Source organism: Colletes latitarsis, chromosome 8 (genome assembly GCF_051014445.1).
Source record: "Colletes latitarsis isolate SP2378_abdomen chromosome 8, iyColLati1, whole genome shotgun sequence".
In the NCBI taxonomy this organism is placed as follows: Eukaryota; Metazoa; Arthropoda; class Insecta; order Hymenoptera; family Colletidae; genus Colletes; species Colletes latitarsis.
Genome location: NC_135141.1, coordinates 33,975,914 through 33,992,889, shown reverse-complemented (window position 1 = coordinate 33,992,889; position 16,976 = coordinate 33,975,914). Strand labels below are relative to the sequence as shown.

The window sequence follows — 16,976 nt, the reverse complement described above, 5'->3', positions numbered from 1 at the left end:
ATGAATTTATTTTTCTTTTACTCTTGCTTAATGTTATTCGTTTATTAACAATGAGTCTAGAAGACCTAATAAAAAGTAAAAGATTACATTTAAAATCTTGCACGACTATTGTAACAAATATGATTGGTCAAAGATATGAACAAGTTAATGGAAAAATTAAAGAATTATCTCCCAGCATACCGTTTGTTGTAGATGACAAACCTGACTTACAAATTGCATGTATAATACCAGGATTATTTTTAAGCTCGCAAGACCCTATTGCGAATATAGAAATTTTACAAGAACATAACATTCGTAATATTTTAAGTATTGGTATTGAGGCAACAGTCAAATTTGATGGTATTGAATATTATTATTACGATTTGTTAGATTTACCCGAATCCGATATATCCGTAGCAATAGAAAAATGTTTTAAAATCATAGACGAATGTCGCTGTAAAAATATTCTTGTACATTGCAATGCTGGCGTATCTCGTTCACCGACTATTGTTATTTCTTACTTAATGCTTTGTAAAAAATTATCGTACGACGACGCGTATAATAAGGTAAAAAAAATGAGAAATTGCATTAAACCAAACGAAGGATTTATGAAACAGTTAAAAATGTTAGAATTGCCGCATATACGTAACAAATATACATTAAAATTATAATATAAGAAAAACAATCATATTTGTAACTTTCTTGTAGAATACTGCTGGAAAGTAACAAAGGAAAGAAACATCACTGTTTTAACAATAGATTAATTATGTATATATTGTTACAATAGAATTCATGTATTATATGACATTATGTGTACAGAGAATATTATTTTGTAATTACAATATTTCGTATTTATAATTCATTAGAAAAGGTACATTCATGCACAGCATCTATTAAATTCTTAGCCAATACTAAGCATATTATGACTGCTATTTCTGGCGTTCTTGTATAAACCATGCACTGGAGATGACATGTAGGTCGTCGTACCAAGTAGTTTTATAAAAATTACTGTAAATCTAAAAAATATAAGTGAATTTCTGTATACATGATCTATTATTTTATTTTCGTGATAGTAGTATATTATCGTACCTGTAGTACAGTATCTATCATATCGATTATATATATATGTATAGTAATATAATTATTATCAATATTTATATAGGTGTATGTATGTGTATATATATATATATATATATATACATATATTACACATATGTACGTATATATACATATACACACACACGTATATACATATATGTATATATGTATATATATATATATTTTTTATATTAATATATAATCTAATATTCACATTCCTCCAACAATTGAAATGAGCTGTCTCGAAGAAAATAGACAAGGCACTTTAACCGAATATCTTTTTCTTAGCTAGTTGGCCTCATAAATAGTAGAATGCAAAGATTTGCACATCGTACAGCAAACAATAAAATAGAAAGAATAAATAGAATCGGTTGTTCAAAGAAGATTATGCATAGCTTTTAAATTACAAATATTCATTATTCTTTCCCTTTAATGACCCCAATGATTCTGTGTCTCGTCATTGATGACTGCATAAACGCAGTACAAAAATATCAAGGCCTTCTAAAGATTATGTTCCCCCAATGTGTATTCGTCATCATTAAACGCTTCTGCTTTTCTTAAACCCAGTATTTAATAATATACATGACCGCTTAGTTTGTTGGCAGATTTGTCCGCTTTATAGTGCACTGATAATTTCAGGAGTATAAAGCGACCTTATTATTACACTAGCTAGATTAAAAAAGCAGGAAATTATATCTAGGAACGTTTTCCTTAGAAAGACCTTAAAGCTTCACGTTTCACAAAGGTTTTGTATAGACTCTAATATCATGATGTGGTTCGAAATCGAATTCCACTTAAGTCCAACGCAACAAAAAATGCAATTTATGTACAAAAAAATATAAATAAATTAACAAAATATTATGCCCGGTTAAACGATAGAACGTTTAGCCGTACAATCTATACGGATAGAGACAATCTGAGAAATATATAATACACAAAAAAAAAATTAGTTCCTACGAAGCCACAGTCTTAAGTACAACATATCTGTACCTGAAAGGCATATCAGCAGAAATAAAAGTCATGAAATTAGATGTTTCGTTACGAATGAAATCGCCCACCATCTTACGTCTGACTGTGTGTGTGTGGGTGTGTGTGTGGGTGTGTGTGTGTGTTTTCCTAACATGGCAATAAACTTAAAATATCATGCGTTACAGTTACAGATACATAGAATATTGGTATATGAACTGTAAATATAAACACCATCGTCAAACGTTATGTAGTAAACCAGTGTCAAAGTCCAATAGAGTGGCCAGGTCGTATGCAGCAACATCAGTAATGGAACAGGGAACCACCTAGTACTAATGTATGTACCCTTTTGTATTGTTTGTCAGAGGAAAGTTATTATACGTTATTACCTTACACGTTTCATCGATTTTACTGGATAAAAATTTTAACGTTTAACACCCCAAGGACCATCGGGATTGGTCACAGGTACATGAGAGTACCCAGCGAATTGTGGAAATTCTTCAACACTAGCGGTGTTCGGAGCGCTTTGTGGTTGCTGTTCCCAAGGGCCCCCTTTCACGACGAAGCCAGAATTTCCAGAATTTCTTTCGTCGCGTTGAGGTGAACGTAAACTTTCACGATATTCGTTCTCTAAGACGTCTTGAATCTAAAATTGAACGGACATTAAATATTTTGTAAAATAATCATATCGGGTAATCAATTAATTAGTTTAATTTAAATAATTAAATAAACAATTGACAAATTAAAGTACCAAAATGTGAATTTTGAACATTCGATTTAAAATACTTACATATTCTTCTGCTAGATTCAATAAACGATCCTTCGCGTCGGCTACATTATCCTCCGTGCCCACGATCGTTACGATATTAGGATCGGAATCAGTTTTTCTTGGAAATTTAATATCGACTTTAAATTCATCCATTATTTTACGAATATTTCTACCTTTTGAACCAATTAAACGCGAATGTACAGCAGCATTTATGTTTACTTCGTCTTTTGTCAAGCCGTTCTATATTATAATGAAAATTTCATATAAAAAATTAACATTCGTCAGAATGTATAACATCAATTGTCATAAACTAAATTAACTTACTAATTCATTAACAATTTTCATGATATCATCTCGCGCGCTATAAGCATTTTTTTCATAGCCGGTGATTGTAATGATATGTTCTTCGGGATCACCTTTACGTGGAAAGTTAATTTGAACATCATGATCACTACGTATTTTATTAATCACGGCTCCCTTCCGTCCAATTATTTTTGGTTGATATTCTGGTTCAACTTCGATCTAGGATAAAATTTATTTGAATTGTATGTGCTTAACTGACTTTATATAGTAGAAATGAAGTAATGAAATCAAATAATATTTAATAATAATTCATAAAGATAAATATGTTACCTTTAGTTCGAATGATTTTAGAGCTCTATCTTGCCGTTCAGCTTCCAAAGCTTTACATTTATCAAGAATAGCTTGCTTCGCATTTTCAACGCACGGAGGTGTTCCAGAGATCTACAAAGGAAATAATATTATTCTATGGCATCGAAGCATATCGATTAATAAAAGTGTATATACCTTGATATAATCAAGTTTCTCTTCTGCTGGAGATAAGGTGATATAAACATCATGTGTACTCATTAATTCTCGCACGTCACGACCTTTGTGTCCTATTATAGAACGATGCAGATCAAACGGTACCTCTACCTAAAGTTGACAGTTGACAGTTCATTTTTCATTTGACATTCAATTATACGATTATTTAATATTGTTTAAAATCATTAATGGTTAAACTAACTTCTATTGTAATCGGTACAAGATCGAGCAGTGCTTGTTTAGCAGCTGCAACGTTTTCTGGTTGTCCAGTAATGCGAATAATATCACAGGCTGGAACAGATTCTGCAATTTCTCCATTTTCACCGTTCATTTCTTCCGATACGCGGTGTTCATCTAAAATACACACATATTAATAATGCTTCTGTAAAATTACCCGTATGAGACTTAATTGTGTATACAAACCATACGTGTCACGATCTGGAAATTTAATTTGTACATCATATTCGGACGTGATCATTTGCACTTTACGTCCCTTTGCTCCCATAACTGTACGGTGAAGTTTTTGAGGAATTACGCATTCTTCGGTTACCATTGATTCCTGAACATTAAAGCGAACATATACAATTCGTATCTACGAAAAATAAAAAATGAGTATCGATCAAGAAAGTTACCCGTTCCTGCACAATTTCTCGCATTCGTTGTTTCGCTGCCTCTATGCATTCGTGCGATCCTTTCAAAATGACGCGATCACTATCGATGCCAGCTCGAGGAAATGAAATTTGCACCCCTCCACATTCATCCGCAATACGATGCAATACCCCACCCCTACGTGCTACAAAATGTCTGTGATGCTTTGGATCTATGCGGATTTCACCCTCGGTAATATTATCCTATAGAGCAATTACCAATTAAAATTAACAGAGATAAATATAGTATAATACTTTCCAATACGCCACTTTAATACTATTTTAATCAAAAAAAATAATCACAATTTCCTTGATCGTTGCTTCTAATTCAGCCTTAGCCTTCTCAACGGCATCTTTCTTTCCCATAATAGTAATTACTTCCTTATCATGATCGCTATCCGTTGGAAATATGATACGTGCTCCAGTAGATTCTCTTATCTAATAAAAGAGAAGAGTGGATGAGGTTCAGATGTGATTACGCAGCATAAAATACATGATCAAGTAATTTTAATATAGACCTTTTTAATATTGGCACCATTCTTTCCAATGAGGAATTTGTGATGTTGTACTTTGGCACGAACTTCAGCCGAGTAACTAGACAATTGCTTTTCGTTTGTAAGTTCACGTAACTGTTGCTTTGCCTTTTCAACATCTTCTTTTGGCCCCCTAATAGTCACCTAAACATGGCAGGTTTGTAATTTACGAACAGATATGGTACTAAACATTTTAGTGTCGACGCTAAAAAATTAAAACTATTTACTTTATCACTTTGACTTTCCGCGGTAGGAAATTTAATTGCGACACCACCACAATCTTCCATAATAGAATGAATCAGTTTTCCACCAGTACCAATAAGCGAGTTATAAAACTTTGGTGGAATTACTATTTCATCCATAACAATGTTGGCCTAATATAAAAGATGTATTTAATACATAGAATATGATTTTCTACAGAAATATTATAATAAGATAAAAACGAAATTACCAATTCATTTTGTATTTTTTGAATCATTTCTTTAGCTTTTTCTACATTTTCTTTTTTTCCTGTGATAGTTATAACATCACTTTTCTCGCCTTCAGCAGGCAAATCGATCTTTGTCTGTGTTTCCTCTCTAATCTAAATTGAAGCCAAAGGAAAGTGAACGATTATGCATGCAATATTCAATTTTAAATAATTCTATTTAATTTTTTTCTAATATTTATTTTAATACAAACCTTACGAATATTTACTCCTCCTTTTCCAATTACAAATTTATGGAATTGTTTAAAAATGGGAACCTCTAGCACATAGTTATTTTCATTCAGTTCTTTTACCAACTTCATTAAATGCTTATGGCACTTGTCTACGTCTTCTTTAGGCCCTCTAATTTTTACTATATCTCCCTTTTCACCTAAGAATAAATAATGAATTTTCATGTTTTCTATATAATAATTTTGTTCATAATTTTAGGGAATGAGAGTATATAACAATGCAAAATGAAAGGCGCGACCTGCACTCTAAAAATGCATACTGAGCTCCCATTGGCTAAATGCCAACAAGGGCCGAGGTCTCCCGAATGTTTGTACCTGGCATAAATCCGAGTTCTAGTTATTGTATATATATCATACTACATACCTGGACCAGGAATAGTAATCTGTACTTGATTAAATTTATCGCGAATTTCTTTAATATTATCTCCCTTATTTCCGATAATACTAGGATAATAACGATGATCTATTATTACATCTTTTTCTTTTTCATTCTCTAATTTCTTCACCATTTCCACTAACTCCTATAATAGATTGAAATGTAAAAAGACGGAAAGTTTAAACTATATTATGCATATATATAAATAAATAAATATCGCAAACCGTTTGAGCTTTCAATACACCAGCAAGATTTCCTTCGATACGAATAATGTTACTACCGTCGTTCTCAGAAATGTTAATAACAACGCCTGTTCCTTCTTTCACACGATTTACTGAATGAAAAACAATATACGTATAATATGTATTTTATAATTAATAGTTTTAATATAAAAATGAAATTATATCAAAGAGCTCACCGTTACATCCATTTTTTCCAATAATATGTTTATAAAATCTGGGATCAACATTTAATTCAGTAAAAGTAAGTTTAGCTATAAGATCAGTAGCCATTAATTGTAGTTCGTTTTGTGCTTTTTCTACTTCTTCGGGAGGACCTTCGATTTTAATTTTATCTTCCTTTCCGGTAAACTCTACATTCACTTTTGGCATTTCCTGTGTAATACGTTTAATATTGACACCCTTCCGTCCTATTATGTACTTATGAATCCAAACAGGTGCTTTCACTACGGCTGTTCGAACGCTATTCGCTTTTTCGTACACTTTATTAAGTGCTATAATATTAAATATAAACATTAATATGTTGGCACAGTACGTCTGAATATTGAAATATCTGCAAATCAAGATATTACCTTGACCAAGCTTTCCTTGAGGCCCGCGAAGAGTGATGGTTCCTGTAGGTGAATCTGGTGCAGGCATTTCTACACTTACACCAGTTACTTGCAATATTTCTGCTATTGTACTACCGCGAGGTCCAATGACATATTTGTGTTGGGATTTTGGAACTTCGACAGATACTGTAGTACACCTCTTTTCCTAAATTAATAAGAAAGTAACTTTAATTCGAAAACATAAAAAATAACACAATTTCCATTTTAATAAACTTTTACCATATCTCTATAGATGGCTTCAATCTTTTGTTTTGCAGCCAACACACCCTCTTTTTCACCAGCAATAGTTATTTCATCTTCTTGTACAGAAGCAGGAGGTATATTAATTCGAGCTCCAGTTTCTGCCATCATGGCATTGAGATTTTCATTATGCGCACCGTGTATAAACGGATGATATATTTTTGGCACAGATACTCGTTCAAACGCCTTCCTCGACTATAACGCAAACCAGTATACATATAAGGGTTTTCATAGATTGTAATTTTCTAAACAATGATAGTATTCGCTAACCTGTTCGTCCGAAATTACTCTAATTTCATGTTCAGCTTTTTCTATTCCCTCTTTCGTTCCTGTGATTATTATTGTATCTGATTGGTCTTGTACAGGTGGAACGTTTATCTTTGTGGCAGTTGTTTTTTCCAGATCTTTAAGACGCTGCCCTTGCTTTCCCAGAATCCAACGGTGGTGGTCCTTAGGAATGCTAATTTGTTTACTCGCCTATGGCAACAAAATAAGAGGATCAAAATGTTTATAAAAAAATCGACTAGGAGTTGGTAAAATCGTTGTTTGAGATATAAATTTTAAATGAAACCTGAGTCTGAAATGTTGTTAAAATTCGGCGCTTGGCTTCCAAAACTTGATTTTGTTTGCCAGTTATTAGGAATGTAAGAGATTGATCCTTTGATGATGCTATTTCAATGATCGTATTTGTCTCTTTCATTATTGTTTTACACGTGCGTATGGATTCACGTTCGCCAAATTTGTCGCTGTGATCAAATTTGCGTTCTTCCCCAGGTACACGGAACATCTAAATCCGATTGCAAGACATATATAAAAAGTTTAGAAAGAAGAACTTGTGTACTGGAACACTTTAGATAGAAATAATTTGTACCTGTGTGATAGTTATACGTCCAAGTTGTAAATTATTATTTATGGAGAAAATATTCAATTTTCCTGAACTTGAACTGGCTGACTCGGGAAGAACTGGGAATGTTTCATCGTAGGTAGGTGGCTCATAGGCCGTTCCCTCTTCCATTACTGACTGCTGCTGCATGATGGGGTTGTCCTGTTTCGTGCCAAGTCCTTACAGTAGCACTACGATACCGATCAATGTATATTTAATATTTTAAATTGCAAAAAATCTTCAATCAACTAAAATATATGATAATAAAATATATAAGTTGGTTTTTGGAACATGACAAAATTTGGAAAAACCGGAGCATAATTGTTTTTTAAAGCATTAAGAAATTTCAAGTATTCAAAGAGAATCTTTTTTTATTGCATAACGTTTATTAATCTTTATACTCGAAATATATGTATTAATTGAATTAAACAAATTTCAAATGTATTCTATTCTTAATTGTTGCTTTATTAATTAAATCAAATCCATTGATAATACCAAGGGTTGGAAAAATTCAATTGTAATGATAAGAAATTGCAAAAAAAAGGAACGAAAGATACGAAAAATTTTAATGGGAATCGATAGTCATGCTATATCTGCAGTGTAAAACTCCGTTTAATGGAATTCTCTTGACGTAAATTTCGTAAATTTCGATGGTTTCGTACCCGACACATATGATTTAAAGCGTCGATTAGCAATAATAATTTATAACAATTAGGGTATTCTAAACAGGAAAGAAGGAAAACAGATTCAAGTTAAATGCCAACATGTCAATGACCAGCGAGTGATAGAGCCAGTGACCACCATATGGAATGAAGTATTCACTTGACACGTCACACGATCGCTAACCTCTCCCGAAATGAATGTGTGCACGTTGCACGGATCGAAAATAGTGCTCGTGAATTTCTATATCGAAATACAAGATACCCGTAATCCAAGGCTAGTGCCGTTATGTTCAGAGGCAGAAACACAGAGGAAAAGAGAGAAAGAGAAAGAGGGAGAGAGATAGATAGGTACATAGATAGATAGATAGATAGATAGATAGATATATATATATATATATATAGAGAGAGAGAGAGAGAGATTCGTATGGGCAATCACGATATATCACGAAATGATACTCACTCTACCGTAATAAAGAAATCCGGCCAAGTAATAAACGTGTATTACGAAGCCAGTTTAACAGTGATTTGCCTGAAACATTAGAAAATCCACGCTTATTAAACACTAGTCAGCACTAATCTAATTCAATTATCATCGAGCAAGTAATTATTCACTACTCCCACAAATGTACGTCTTTCCTTACCGGTAACGCAAAGTGAAATGAGATAAATACTGCTCCGTGTAGAAAGTTACTATAATATAGGGATAAAATACAGAGAACTTTTCATTGCAAACCCTGTAGCGCAAACATACTAACAAAATTGCATCTATACTTTATTCAACACAAGTAACACTCGTGATAGATCATAGAAACATGAAAGTTCCATGATGGAACTCGTAGTAGTGACAGGGATGGTTCTCAAATAGCTCAAATAGGGGAAAGATAAAAAAAAATTCGAGATTTCGAGGATTTACAAATCGAACCCTTGACAATTGTGAATAGAAATTAAAATATCATAGTTCCGATGATTGTTCGATATTTATCAGCGAATAAAGAAATCGCTTAAGAGGGGTATTCGCCACATTAGTCCATGGAACTACTTACCTAACTAAGTACATGGCGTAAGCGAGACTGTACACTGTACCTTCAGTCTGAAGGCTTCGGAATCACTCCAGGCACTGTCCTAAATAGATACAAATAGAATAGATTATAGATAATAGAATAGTAAAAGATAATTTACGCTTACTTTTTCAAATATTAGGTCTTCATAGCGATGCAAAATAATTCAGATCGATATGTATGAGTAAGCGTACCAACCGTAAAAATAAAAATATTAGTTTCGACCAATGTATTTTTATCGTATACCCTATGCAGAAGAGTTAATCAAACTTATGTGTCAAATTATTGCAAGTAGGAGAATAAACATTCGATTTATTTAAAAGTTAATATATTCGCATAGCATATGTTTAATTAATATGTAAAAACAGAAAAGCAAATATGTACATACAATTTCGAGGGATTAACGATTTGCACACGTATTTGTAATGCGTATGTCGAATGTCCGTTTAAAAATGTGACCTGTAAGATAAGTTGTCAGATTGCAATAAAAAATTTTTCAACCGTTTTCTCACCCGTCTTATTTCCTAATTATTTGTAAATCATCGTGCCTTATAATATTATTTGATAAGAAATTAAATTGAGATGTGTTCGGTGAAGAAATGCATCAAAGAAAAAAAATAGAAAAATTAATTGATCATCTTTTATATTATATCTGCAAGATTGCATAACAGATTAGGGCGAAGGTTAAACGTAGGTCATCTTTCAAGTACACTTAAATGCTTTTTTGAATATTGATTTCCAAGTAACAAAAAAATATGCCTGAGATCATTAATCGTTCGGGACCGTTCGTAGGAGCGATAGATGAAGGAACAAGCAGCGCTAGATTTTTAGTAAGTAAACATTTGCCTTTCTTTTATGTTTATGTTTCAAGACAATGAAAATAACAGTCAACCAGAAAGAATATTCGAATGATACTTGAACGTTACATGACCGAAACTCAACCAATTACATACATGATTGTGTTTATTTTATTCTACGTTGTATTACATTGTAAACCAAACATCGTGTAATTTTTTAAAATATTCTGTTCCATCTTGATCGATTTATGAGTAACTGTTACGTCGTTTTTGATTCTGTCGCATCCTCCATTTAGAAATTTACAAATATTCAAGAAATAAAATTAATTCGTAAAATTTAATTTAATTTAATCAACGACATTTATATGAAATATTAATGAAAATTCAGGTATAACTTATAGATTCTGTATTGTGGTTTAGGTATTTGACGTATTACGTAGGAAAGTAGTAGCGTCGCATCAGATTGAAATTAAACAAAGATATCCACAAGAAGGATGGGTAGAACAAGATCCAAAAGAAATTTTACAAGCCGTTATAGACTGCATAAAAAAGACAGTAGAAAAATTACATGACATTGGCTTGAGCGTATCGGACATTAAAGCAGTTGGAATCACAAATCAGCGAGAAACTACTTTAGTATGGGATAAAGAGACAGGAGAACCGCTGCATAATGCAATTGGTAAAGTATACTGTCTATTATTTAAATATTACTGCATTATTAATAATGTAGATGATACTTGTATGTATTGATTAATCGATGTCAATATTACAGTGTGGCTTGATATGAGAACAACTACAACTTTAGAAGATATATTAGACAGTATACCTAATAAAACCAGAAACAAAAATTATTTAAAACCACTTTGCGGACTTCCAATGTCACCATATTTCAGTGCTCTTAAGATACGTTGGCTTATTGACAATATACCGCGTGTCAAGCAAGCAGTAGATGCAGAGAAATGTGCTTTTGGAACAGTCGATACATGGCTGATTTGGGTAGATTAATTAATTTATTTGTCTCGCTGTATTTATTACAAAATTATGTTTATATTTTTAATTTTTTATTATTTCTCTGTGCAGAATCTTACGAAAGGTCAGTTACACGTAACGGATGTTTCAAATGCATCTCGCACTATGTTAATGAACATAGAATCGTTAAAGTGGGATCCTTTGTTGTGTCGATTTTTCGGAATTCCGCAACATATCCTCCCTGAAATACGGTCTAGTGCTGAAGTATATGGAACAATTTCAAATCCTGTGGTTCTTGCTGGTGTACCCATAGCAGGGGTAAACAATTTAAATAATATTTACATTTAAAAACGTACTTTTATATACATAAATGTTGAGTCATTAATTATTGAATCTAAATAAAAAGTTATTATAGTGTGTAGGTGATCAACAAGGAGCTCTACTTGGTCAACTGTGTTTAAAGCCTGGACAAGCAAAAGCTACTTACGGAACCGGTTGTTTCTTACTCTACAATACAGGAAATGTCGTATGTGTCCATTTCTTATTATTATACTTTCAATGCCATTCAAAATCAGTTGATAAAATTTTAATCTGCGGTTTGTTAATATTGTTCTTTGATTATTTCAGAAAGTAGATTCGCATCAAGGCCTTATAACAACTATCGCTTATAAACTGGGTAAATCGCCAGCAATTTATGCATTGGAAGGTTCTGTTGCTGTAGCTGGAGCAGCTTTTTCATGGTTACGAGATAATATGGAACTCTTTAGCGACATTGCTCAATCACAAGGTATGGCGGAAAGTGTAAGATGCTCTGGAGACGTATATTTTGTACCTGCGTTTTCTGGTTTATACGCACCATATTGGCAACAGGATGCGCGAGGGTAAATACATTTCAGTAGTAATATATAGAGGAATCATGATTACCGTTATTTAATATTATACGTAACAAGTTAAAATTTATTAGGGTAATTTGTGGTATTACTGAAGATACACAACACTACCATATTGTTCGAGCAGCGTTAGAAGCTGTCTGTTTTCAAACAAGAGATATTCTAGAAGCAATGGTGAAAGATTCTGGAACGAAATTAACTACATTACTAGTTGATGGTGGAATGACTGTAAATAACTTACTTATGCAACTACAAGCTGATATCACTGGAATAAATGTTGGTATGTGTCGATTTTAATTTACATTAAGGCATCTGTAATAATTAAGTGTGTGTTTAAATTTAGTACAGAAGTATATTTATATTTTAACGTCGTCGTTTTTTTATAGTGAGACCCAATATGGTAGAAACAACGGCGTTAGGAGCAGCTATATTAGCTGGTGTTGGTACAGGTATTATTGATATTAATGATGTGGATGCATCGCAAGTCACAAAGTTTATGCCTGATATTGGAGAGGATGGTAATATTTTTTTAGATGAAATAACAATATAAGAAAAATAATATTGATACGCAATTCTATATATTTATACATATTTCAGAACGAGATTTGAGGTATTCTAAATGGAAAATGGCTATAGATAGATCAATGAAGTGGGATAGTTCTTCCTCTTCTTTTAATACATAAAATAAAATGTAAGTATAAACGATAAAAAGTATATAAACTTTAATCAAAATAGTGTGTATAATAAATACCATTTTCTTAGATTTATCTTTAAATTGGAATATCTGTATATAGAATCATTCGATTATTAAACGCTACTGCGTAGCTTTCAAGTATAACATACCATTGTATGTAAATGTTACAATCAATTTTAAGGTCAAACACAAACGGAGGGCCCAATAATATGTACGTAGTATACTATAAAAATTTTCAAATATGTATGACACGTATGTAAAAATGAAAATAACATGTATCCATTTAGAAATTGTTACATATGTTTTATTGCTAAATATGTTGATTATGTATTGTTACAAATGTTGTTATTTCTTATTAAAGAAAGTTATTGTTGGCTCTTTTGGGAATAATCATTGTTTCACATCAATTCATGTCTTAAGTAAATGTGCCATTATTAAAAATAATATACGTATTTATGAATAAATCTCCTTAAATCGTTGTCTCGATATTTGTCTGGGGGGGGGGGGGGGGGAATATCCATATATATGTATATGGATAAAAAGATACAGATTTAAGTGAGAGAATTAGGTTTTTATAATATCTGGGAAACTACTTCTTACTTGTTTTTTCGCGAACTTCCATATTGTCTAAATCCAGTATTACGCGTTTTAAAGATTTTATTCTTCTGCGATGTAACATTCTATTTATAAGAAATAATATTAAAATTATTTAATTAGGTCCGGTTTTGCAATTAAATAAACAATGTACAAGGAATATAGAAAAATATCTTTTAAAAATAATACCTTGTCTTCTCTTTCTTGGTTTATCTGTGATACTACATTTGATTGCGTTATATTTTTATTTCGAACAGGGGTAGAATAATTTTCAATGTATTCGGAAACCTGTAATTTTTTTTTTTATTATTAAAAGGAGGAGTAATCAAATAATATTTTATAATATACTATACTGTTATATTATAACTTACTTTGTCCATCTTCCTATTAACTTCAGTCACGTTAAAATTATATATATCTTGTTGTTTCTGATTTGATGTTTTATCTTTATCTTTATGTGTAATCTTTGATGTACCAATAACTGCTTCACTTTGAAATTGTTGTTCTTTTGTTTCATAGATTTCATTTATTTTTGTTTGTGTTGTTCCCGTCACACTACTTTGATTTTCCTTTACCTCATCATGTTTTATTCGTTTATTCTGATTTTCTTCCTTCATTTTATTTAAGGCATCGTTTAACTTTATAAAAGCAGAATTTTGCGTAGCTATTGTCTTCTTCGTTTCGGATAGTTTGGTATCGAAGTCGTTCTTCAAAGTCGTTACTTCTATTTCATATTTTTCTTCTAATAATTTACGCGAATTCTCTAGATTCTATTTAACAAAGACCAATTAAATTTATCCGTTTAACAATTTATATAAATCTTTGTATATGAATTTGTTCTTAAAAATATACCTGAATTGCTTTACGTTTTTCTGAAAGTATTTTTTCTTTTTCTTTTTCTAAGCTTTCGATCCTTTTATTTAATTCTATCTCTTTATACTTGTTAATGTTTTTCATGTCTTGCAAGGACTTTTCAAGATCCGAATTACGAACTTCCGTTCCCTTTAATTTATTTTCCATATTTTCAAAATCATTCAGCATTTTGTTATATTTATCACCAATCATATCAAGATCTTTAGCTAAACTTGATTCTATTTGTTGTCTTGAATTTAAATTGTCTCGAAGTCTACCGATCTATATTAAAAAATATTATCAATTGTTATGTATATTTTCTAAGTTATGCGGAAAGGTTGTTATTATACTATACTTCTTGCTCTTTTGACTCCAATTGCTTCGTCAATTCCTCATCTTTGATAACTGCTTTTTCATATTTTACGTTTAATTCCCTGTTTTGACATACCAGATTCTCGATTTTATTCCTCAAACGTAAAATGACACATTAATTTTTAAGTAGTTACACGAATCGTTCGTTGGCGAAAATACTCACTTGCATGTAAAAATCTCTTCTTGTAATTTTGAAAGTTCTTTATTTTTTTCTTCGAATAAGTTTATTATATTTTGCTTCTCCTTTATAATCGTGTTTAATTGCAGTTGTAATTCTTTGTTCGCCGATGTGAGATTTTCTTGTTTCTGAAATCATCCGTTTACAATATATTTCACGTGTTCGTTGCACATACGATAACAACGTGTAGCGATAACGGAAACGAAATAGTTTTGCTAATTTTTTAAAAAAAAAAAAAAAAAAAAAAAAAAAAGATAATACACGTCTTACTACTTAAAAAAATTATTTATCGAATTAGGTGACGCGTGCATGTAAAAATATCCAAGATATTATCTTCTATACTTTTGTTAATTCTAATTTTTCTTCCATATAAACGTTATTTAAACGATTCTTCTCTGAAATCGCTTGATATTTAACGTCTTCGAATTGTTTCTTTAATTCAATCTCCATAATCGTCATTTCCTGTATTCTAAAAATTGTAAACATAATAATGAAACATTGAATCATTTAACAAATGATTTGCATGGATACCTTTCTTCCTGATTCAGAATTTTACTTTCAGCCGCGGCAACGAGGTTCCTTTGTTCCTCGTCTGTCGAAAAATATATCAAATAAAACTAATTAATGGCAAACATACTAATTAAAATAAAACCAAAAGGAATGTGTGTGCTGTTTTAAACAATTGAACATTTTTATACATGCCTTTTAATTTGACCTTACTTAATTCCTGTTGCAATGTCTTTACCGTCGATTGTTGCATAAGAATAACGTTATTGTACAATGCGGATAAATTGTCTTTGTGCTGCTGAAATCCCTTGAGGCTCTCCGATATTTCATAATAATATTTAGTAATTGATTCCCAGTCGCTGTCTATTCTAAAGAACTCGATTAGTAGTACACTGGCTTGCTTTGGTTAGTGTTTCAGATTTATTCGAATTAATAGTAGAAATAATACGTTACTGTCTCAGTATCTCCTCCTTAGTTTGCAATTCGGAATCGCGCGTAGATGAGAGCGAAGATATAGTCTCCTCGGCAGTCTGCAGTTTCTTTTGCAACATTTGAATCTTCCGTTCTTCCATTGCGTGTTTCCATTTCATTTCTTCCATAACTGAATTTTCCTACATAATATTATACATAAATAATAATTGAAAAGAAGTTTTATAATAACGATGTTAATTAATGGCTTTGCCGAAGAAAGGGACGGGAAAAAGTTTGCTATACGGTTGTTTTTCATTTAAATGGAATTGTAGGAAGGATCATACCCCTCCCGTCTGCGACAGAGGAGTCTGTACTCCCATATGCTTTGACCATTGTCCTATCAAAGCGTTGACGAATTTACCGCTTGGACACGTTCTTTGAATTTTATCCTGATTTTCATCGTGAGACGATTGAGCTTTTCGTTTGCTGGTAGGAATCTCAGTTTGCAACTTTCTATCCCTTTTAAAAGATCCTACAACAAGATTTTCTACGCATTAAAAGTCTACAGTTTTTCTTTATACATATACATGTAACATTGCTCATTTTCACGGACGTACCGCTACTTTGTGACGTCTTGTATTTGTCAGGACTATTATCAGGAGTATAATGAATTCTAGATCTATGTTCTTGCGAACGCGATTTCATCTCTCTTCTGCTGGATCCTATGCAACAATTACGAAAATATTATTATCTGCGTGTTAGGGCAATATAAATCAACAATAAAGTTTACCGCTATCTCGCGGCGTCTTTTGTGATCCTTTTGGTGTCGCGTTGCAAGACGCTAAGCCAGATTTCCGAAGATCTTCCTCTTGTTCCATTATCGTGTTTATTCTAATTGCAGCCGCGTTCAAACACAAACGATGGACAATAGAAATTTTACAATGAATTCTACACGATTTAATGTATCGTCGAATGTTAGACTTTACTACTCAAGAAACTGAATATTAAAATATCGTCTCAGGATTTCCAACAGATTCGAAAGTTATTTTACGATAAAATTATTAAAATATTCTTAAATTCGAGTTAAATTGCAATTAACTTGTTGATTG

At 31.9% G+C, this 16,976-nt stretch overlaps 4 protein-coding genes across 9 annotated transcripts; 2 read left to right on the top strand and 2 right to left on the bottom strand.

Annotated features, from left to right (window-relative positions):
• Positions 1-50: 50 nt before the first annotated feature.
• Positions 51-650, top strand: LOC143345042 (dual specificity protein phosphatase 19). The gene has a single exon (XM_076771756.1). It carries the CDS (start codon positions 51-53, stop codon positions 648-650), a length of 600 nt encoding a protein of 199 aa, XP_076627871.1.
• A 76-nt stretch (positions 651-726) lies between these two features.
• Dp1 (satellite-binding protein 1 Dp1) lies at positions 727-9,166 on the bottom strand. 4 transcript variants are annotated; one of them, XM_076771744.1, is made up of 23 exons: positions 9,006-9,166; positions 7,872-8,074; positions 7,572-7,787; positions 7,271-7,477; positions 6,980-7,195; positions 6,722-6,905; positions 6,329-6,643; positions 6,135-6,244; positions 5,899-6,055; positions 5,499-5,674; positions 5,269-5,400; positions 5,045-5,191; positions 4,803-4,961; positions 4,588-4,722; positions 4,270-4,488; positions 4,061-4,196; positions 3,840-3,991; positions 3,620-3,748; positions 3,446-3,556; positions 3,137-3,334; positions 2,834-3,052; positions 2,433-2,689; positions 727-2,375 (listed from the first exon to the last, which is right to left on the bottom strand). In XM_076771744.1, the coding sequence occupies exons 2-22, from the start codon at positions 8,031-8,033 to the stop codon at positions 2,468-2,470; spliced, it is 3,702 nt and encodes a 1,233-aa protein (XP_076627859.1). In that variant the 5' UTR covers positions 8,034-8,074; positions 9,006-9,166; the 3' UTR covers positions 727-2,375; positions 2,433-2,467. The 4 variants fall into 4 exon arrangements, with proteins under 4 accessions (XP_076627859.1, XP_076627860.1, XP_076627857.1 ...); XM_076771745.1 differs by having other exon boundaries at positions 727-995; XM_076771742.1 differs by having other exon boundaries at positions 727-2,689.
• Positions 9,167-9,871: 705 nt separating this feature from the next.
• Gk1 (Glycerol kinase 1) lies at positions 9,872-13,343 on the top strand. 3 transcript variants are annotated; one of them, XM_076770646.1, is made up of 10 exons: positions 9,872-10,433; positions 10,821-11,079; positions 11,173-11,396; positions 11,481-11,687; positions 11,785-11,895; positions 11,997-12,250; positions 12,334-12,539; positions 12,646-12,777; positions 12,857-12,950; positions 13,135-13,343. In XM_076770646.1, the coding sequence occupies exons 1-9, from the start codon at positions 10,359-10,361 to the stop codon at positions 12,940-12,942; spliced, it is 1,554 nt and encodes a 517-aa protein (XP_076626761.1). In that variant the 5' UTR covers positions 9,872-10,358; the 3' UTR covers positions 12,943-12,950; positions 13,135-13,343. The 3 variants fall into 3 exon arrangements, with proteins under 3 accessions (XP_076626761.1, XP_076626760.1, XP_076626759.1); XM_076770645.1 differs by having other exon boundaries at positions 13,022-13,343; XM_076770644.1 differs by having other exon boundaries at positions 12,857-13,343.
• A 149-nt stretch (positions 13,344-13,492) lies between these two features.
• LOC143344519 (uncharacterized) lies at positions 13,493-16,809 on the bottom strand. Its single transcript, XM_076770648.1, has 13 exons — positions 16,658-16,809; positions 16,485-16,589; positions 16,212-16,399; positions 15,910-16,067; positions 15,652-15,824; positions 15,481-15,541; positions 15,292-15,418; positions 14,935-15,077; positions 14,755-14,866; positions 14,400-14,681; positions 13,919-14,317; positions 13,737-13,835; positions 13,493-13,633 (listed from the first exon to the last, which is right to left on the bottom strand). Exons 1-13 carry the CDS (start codon positions 16,743-16,745, stop codon positions 13,550-13,552), a joined length of 2,019 nt encoding a protein of 672 aa, XP_076626763.1. The 5' UTR covers positions 16,746-16,809; the 3' UTR covers positions 13,493-13,549.
• Between the last annotated feature and the right edge of the window lie 167 nt (positions 16,810-16,976).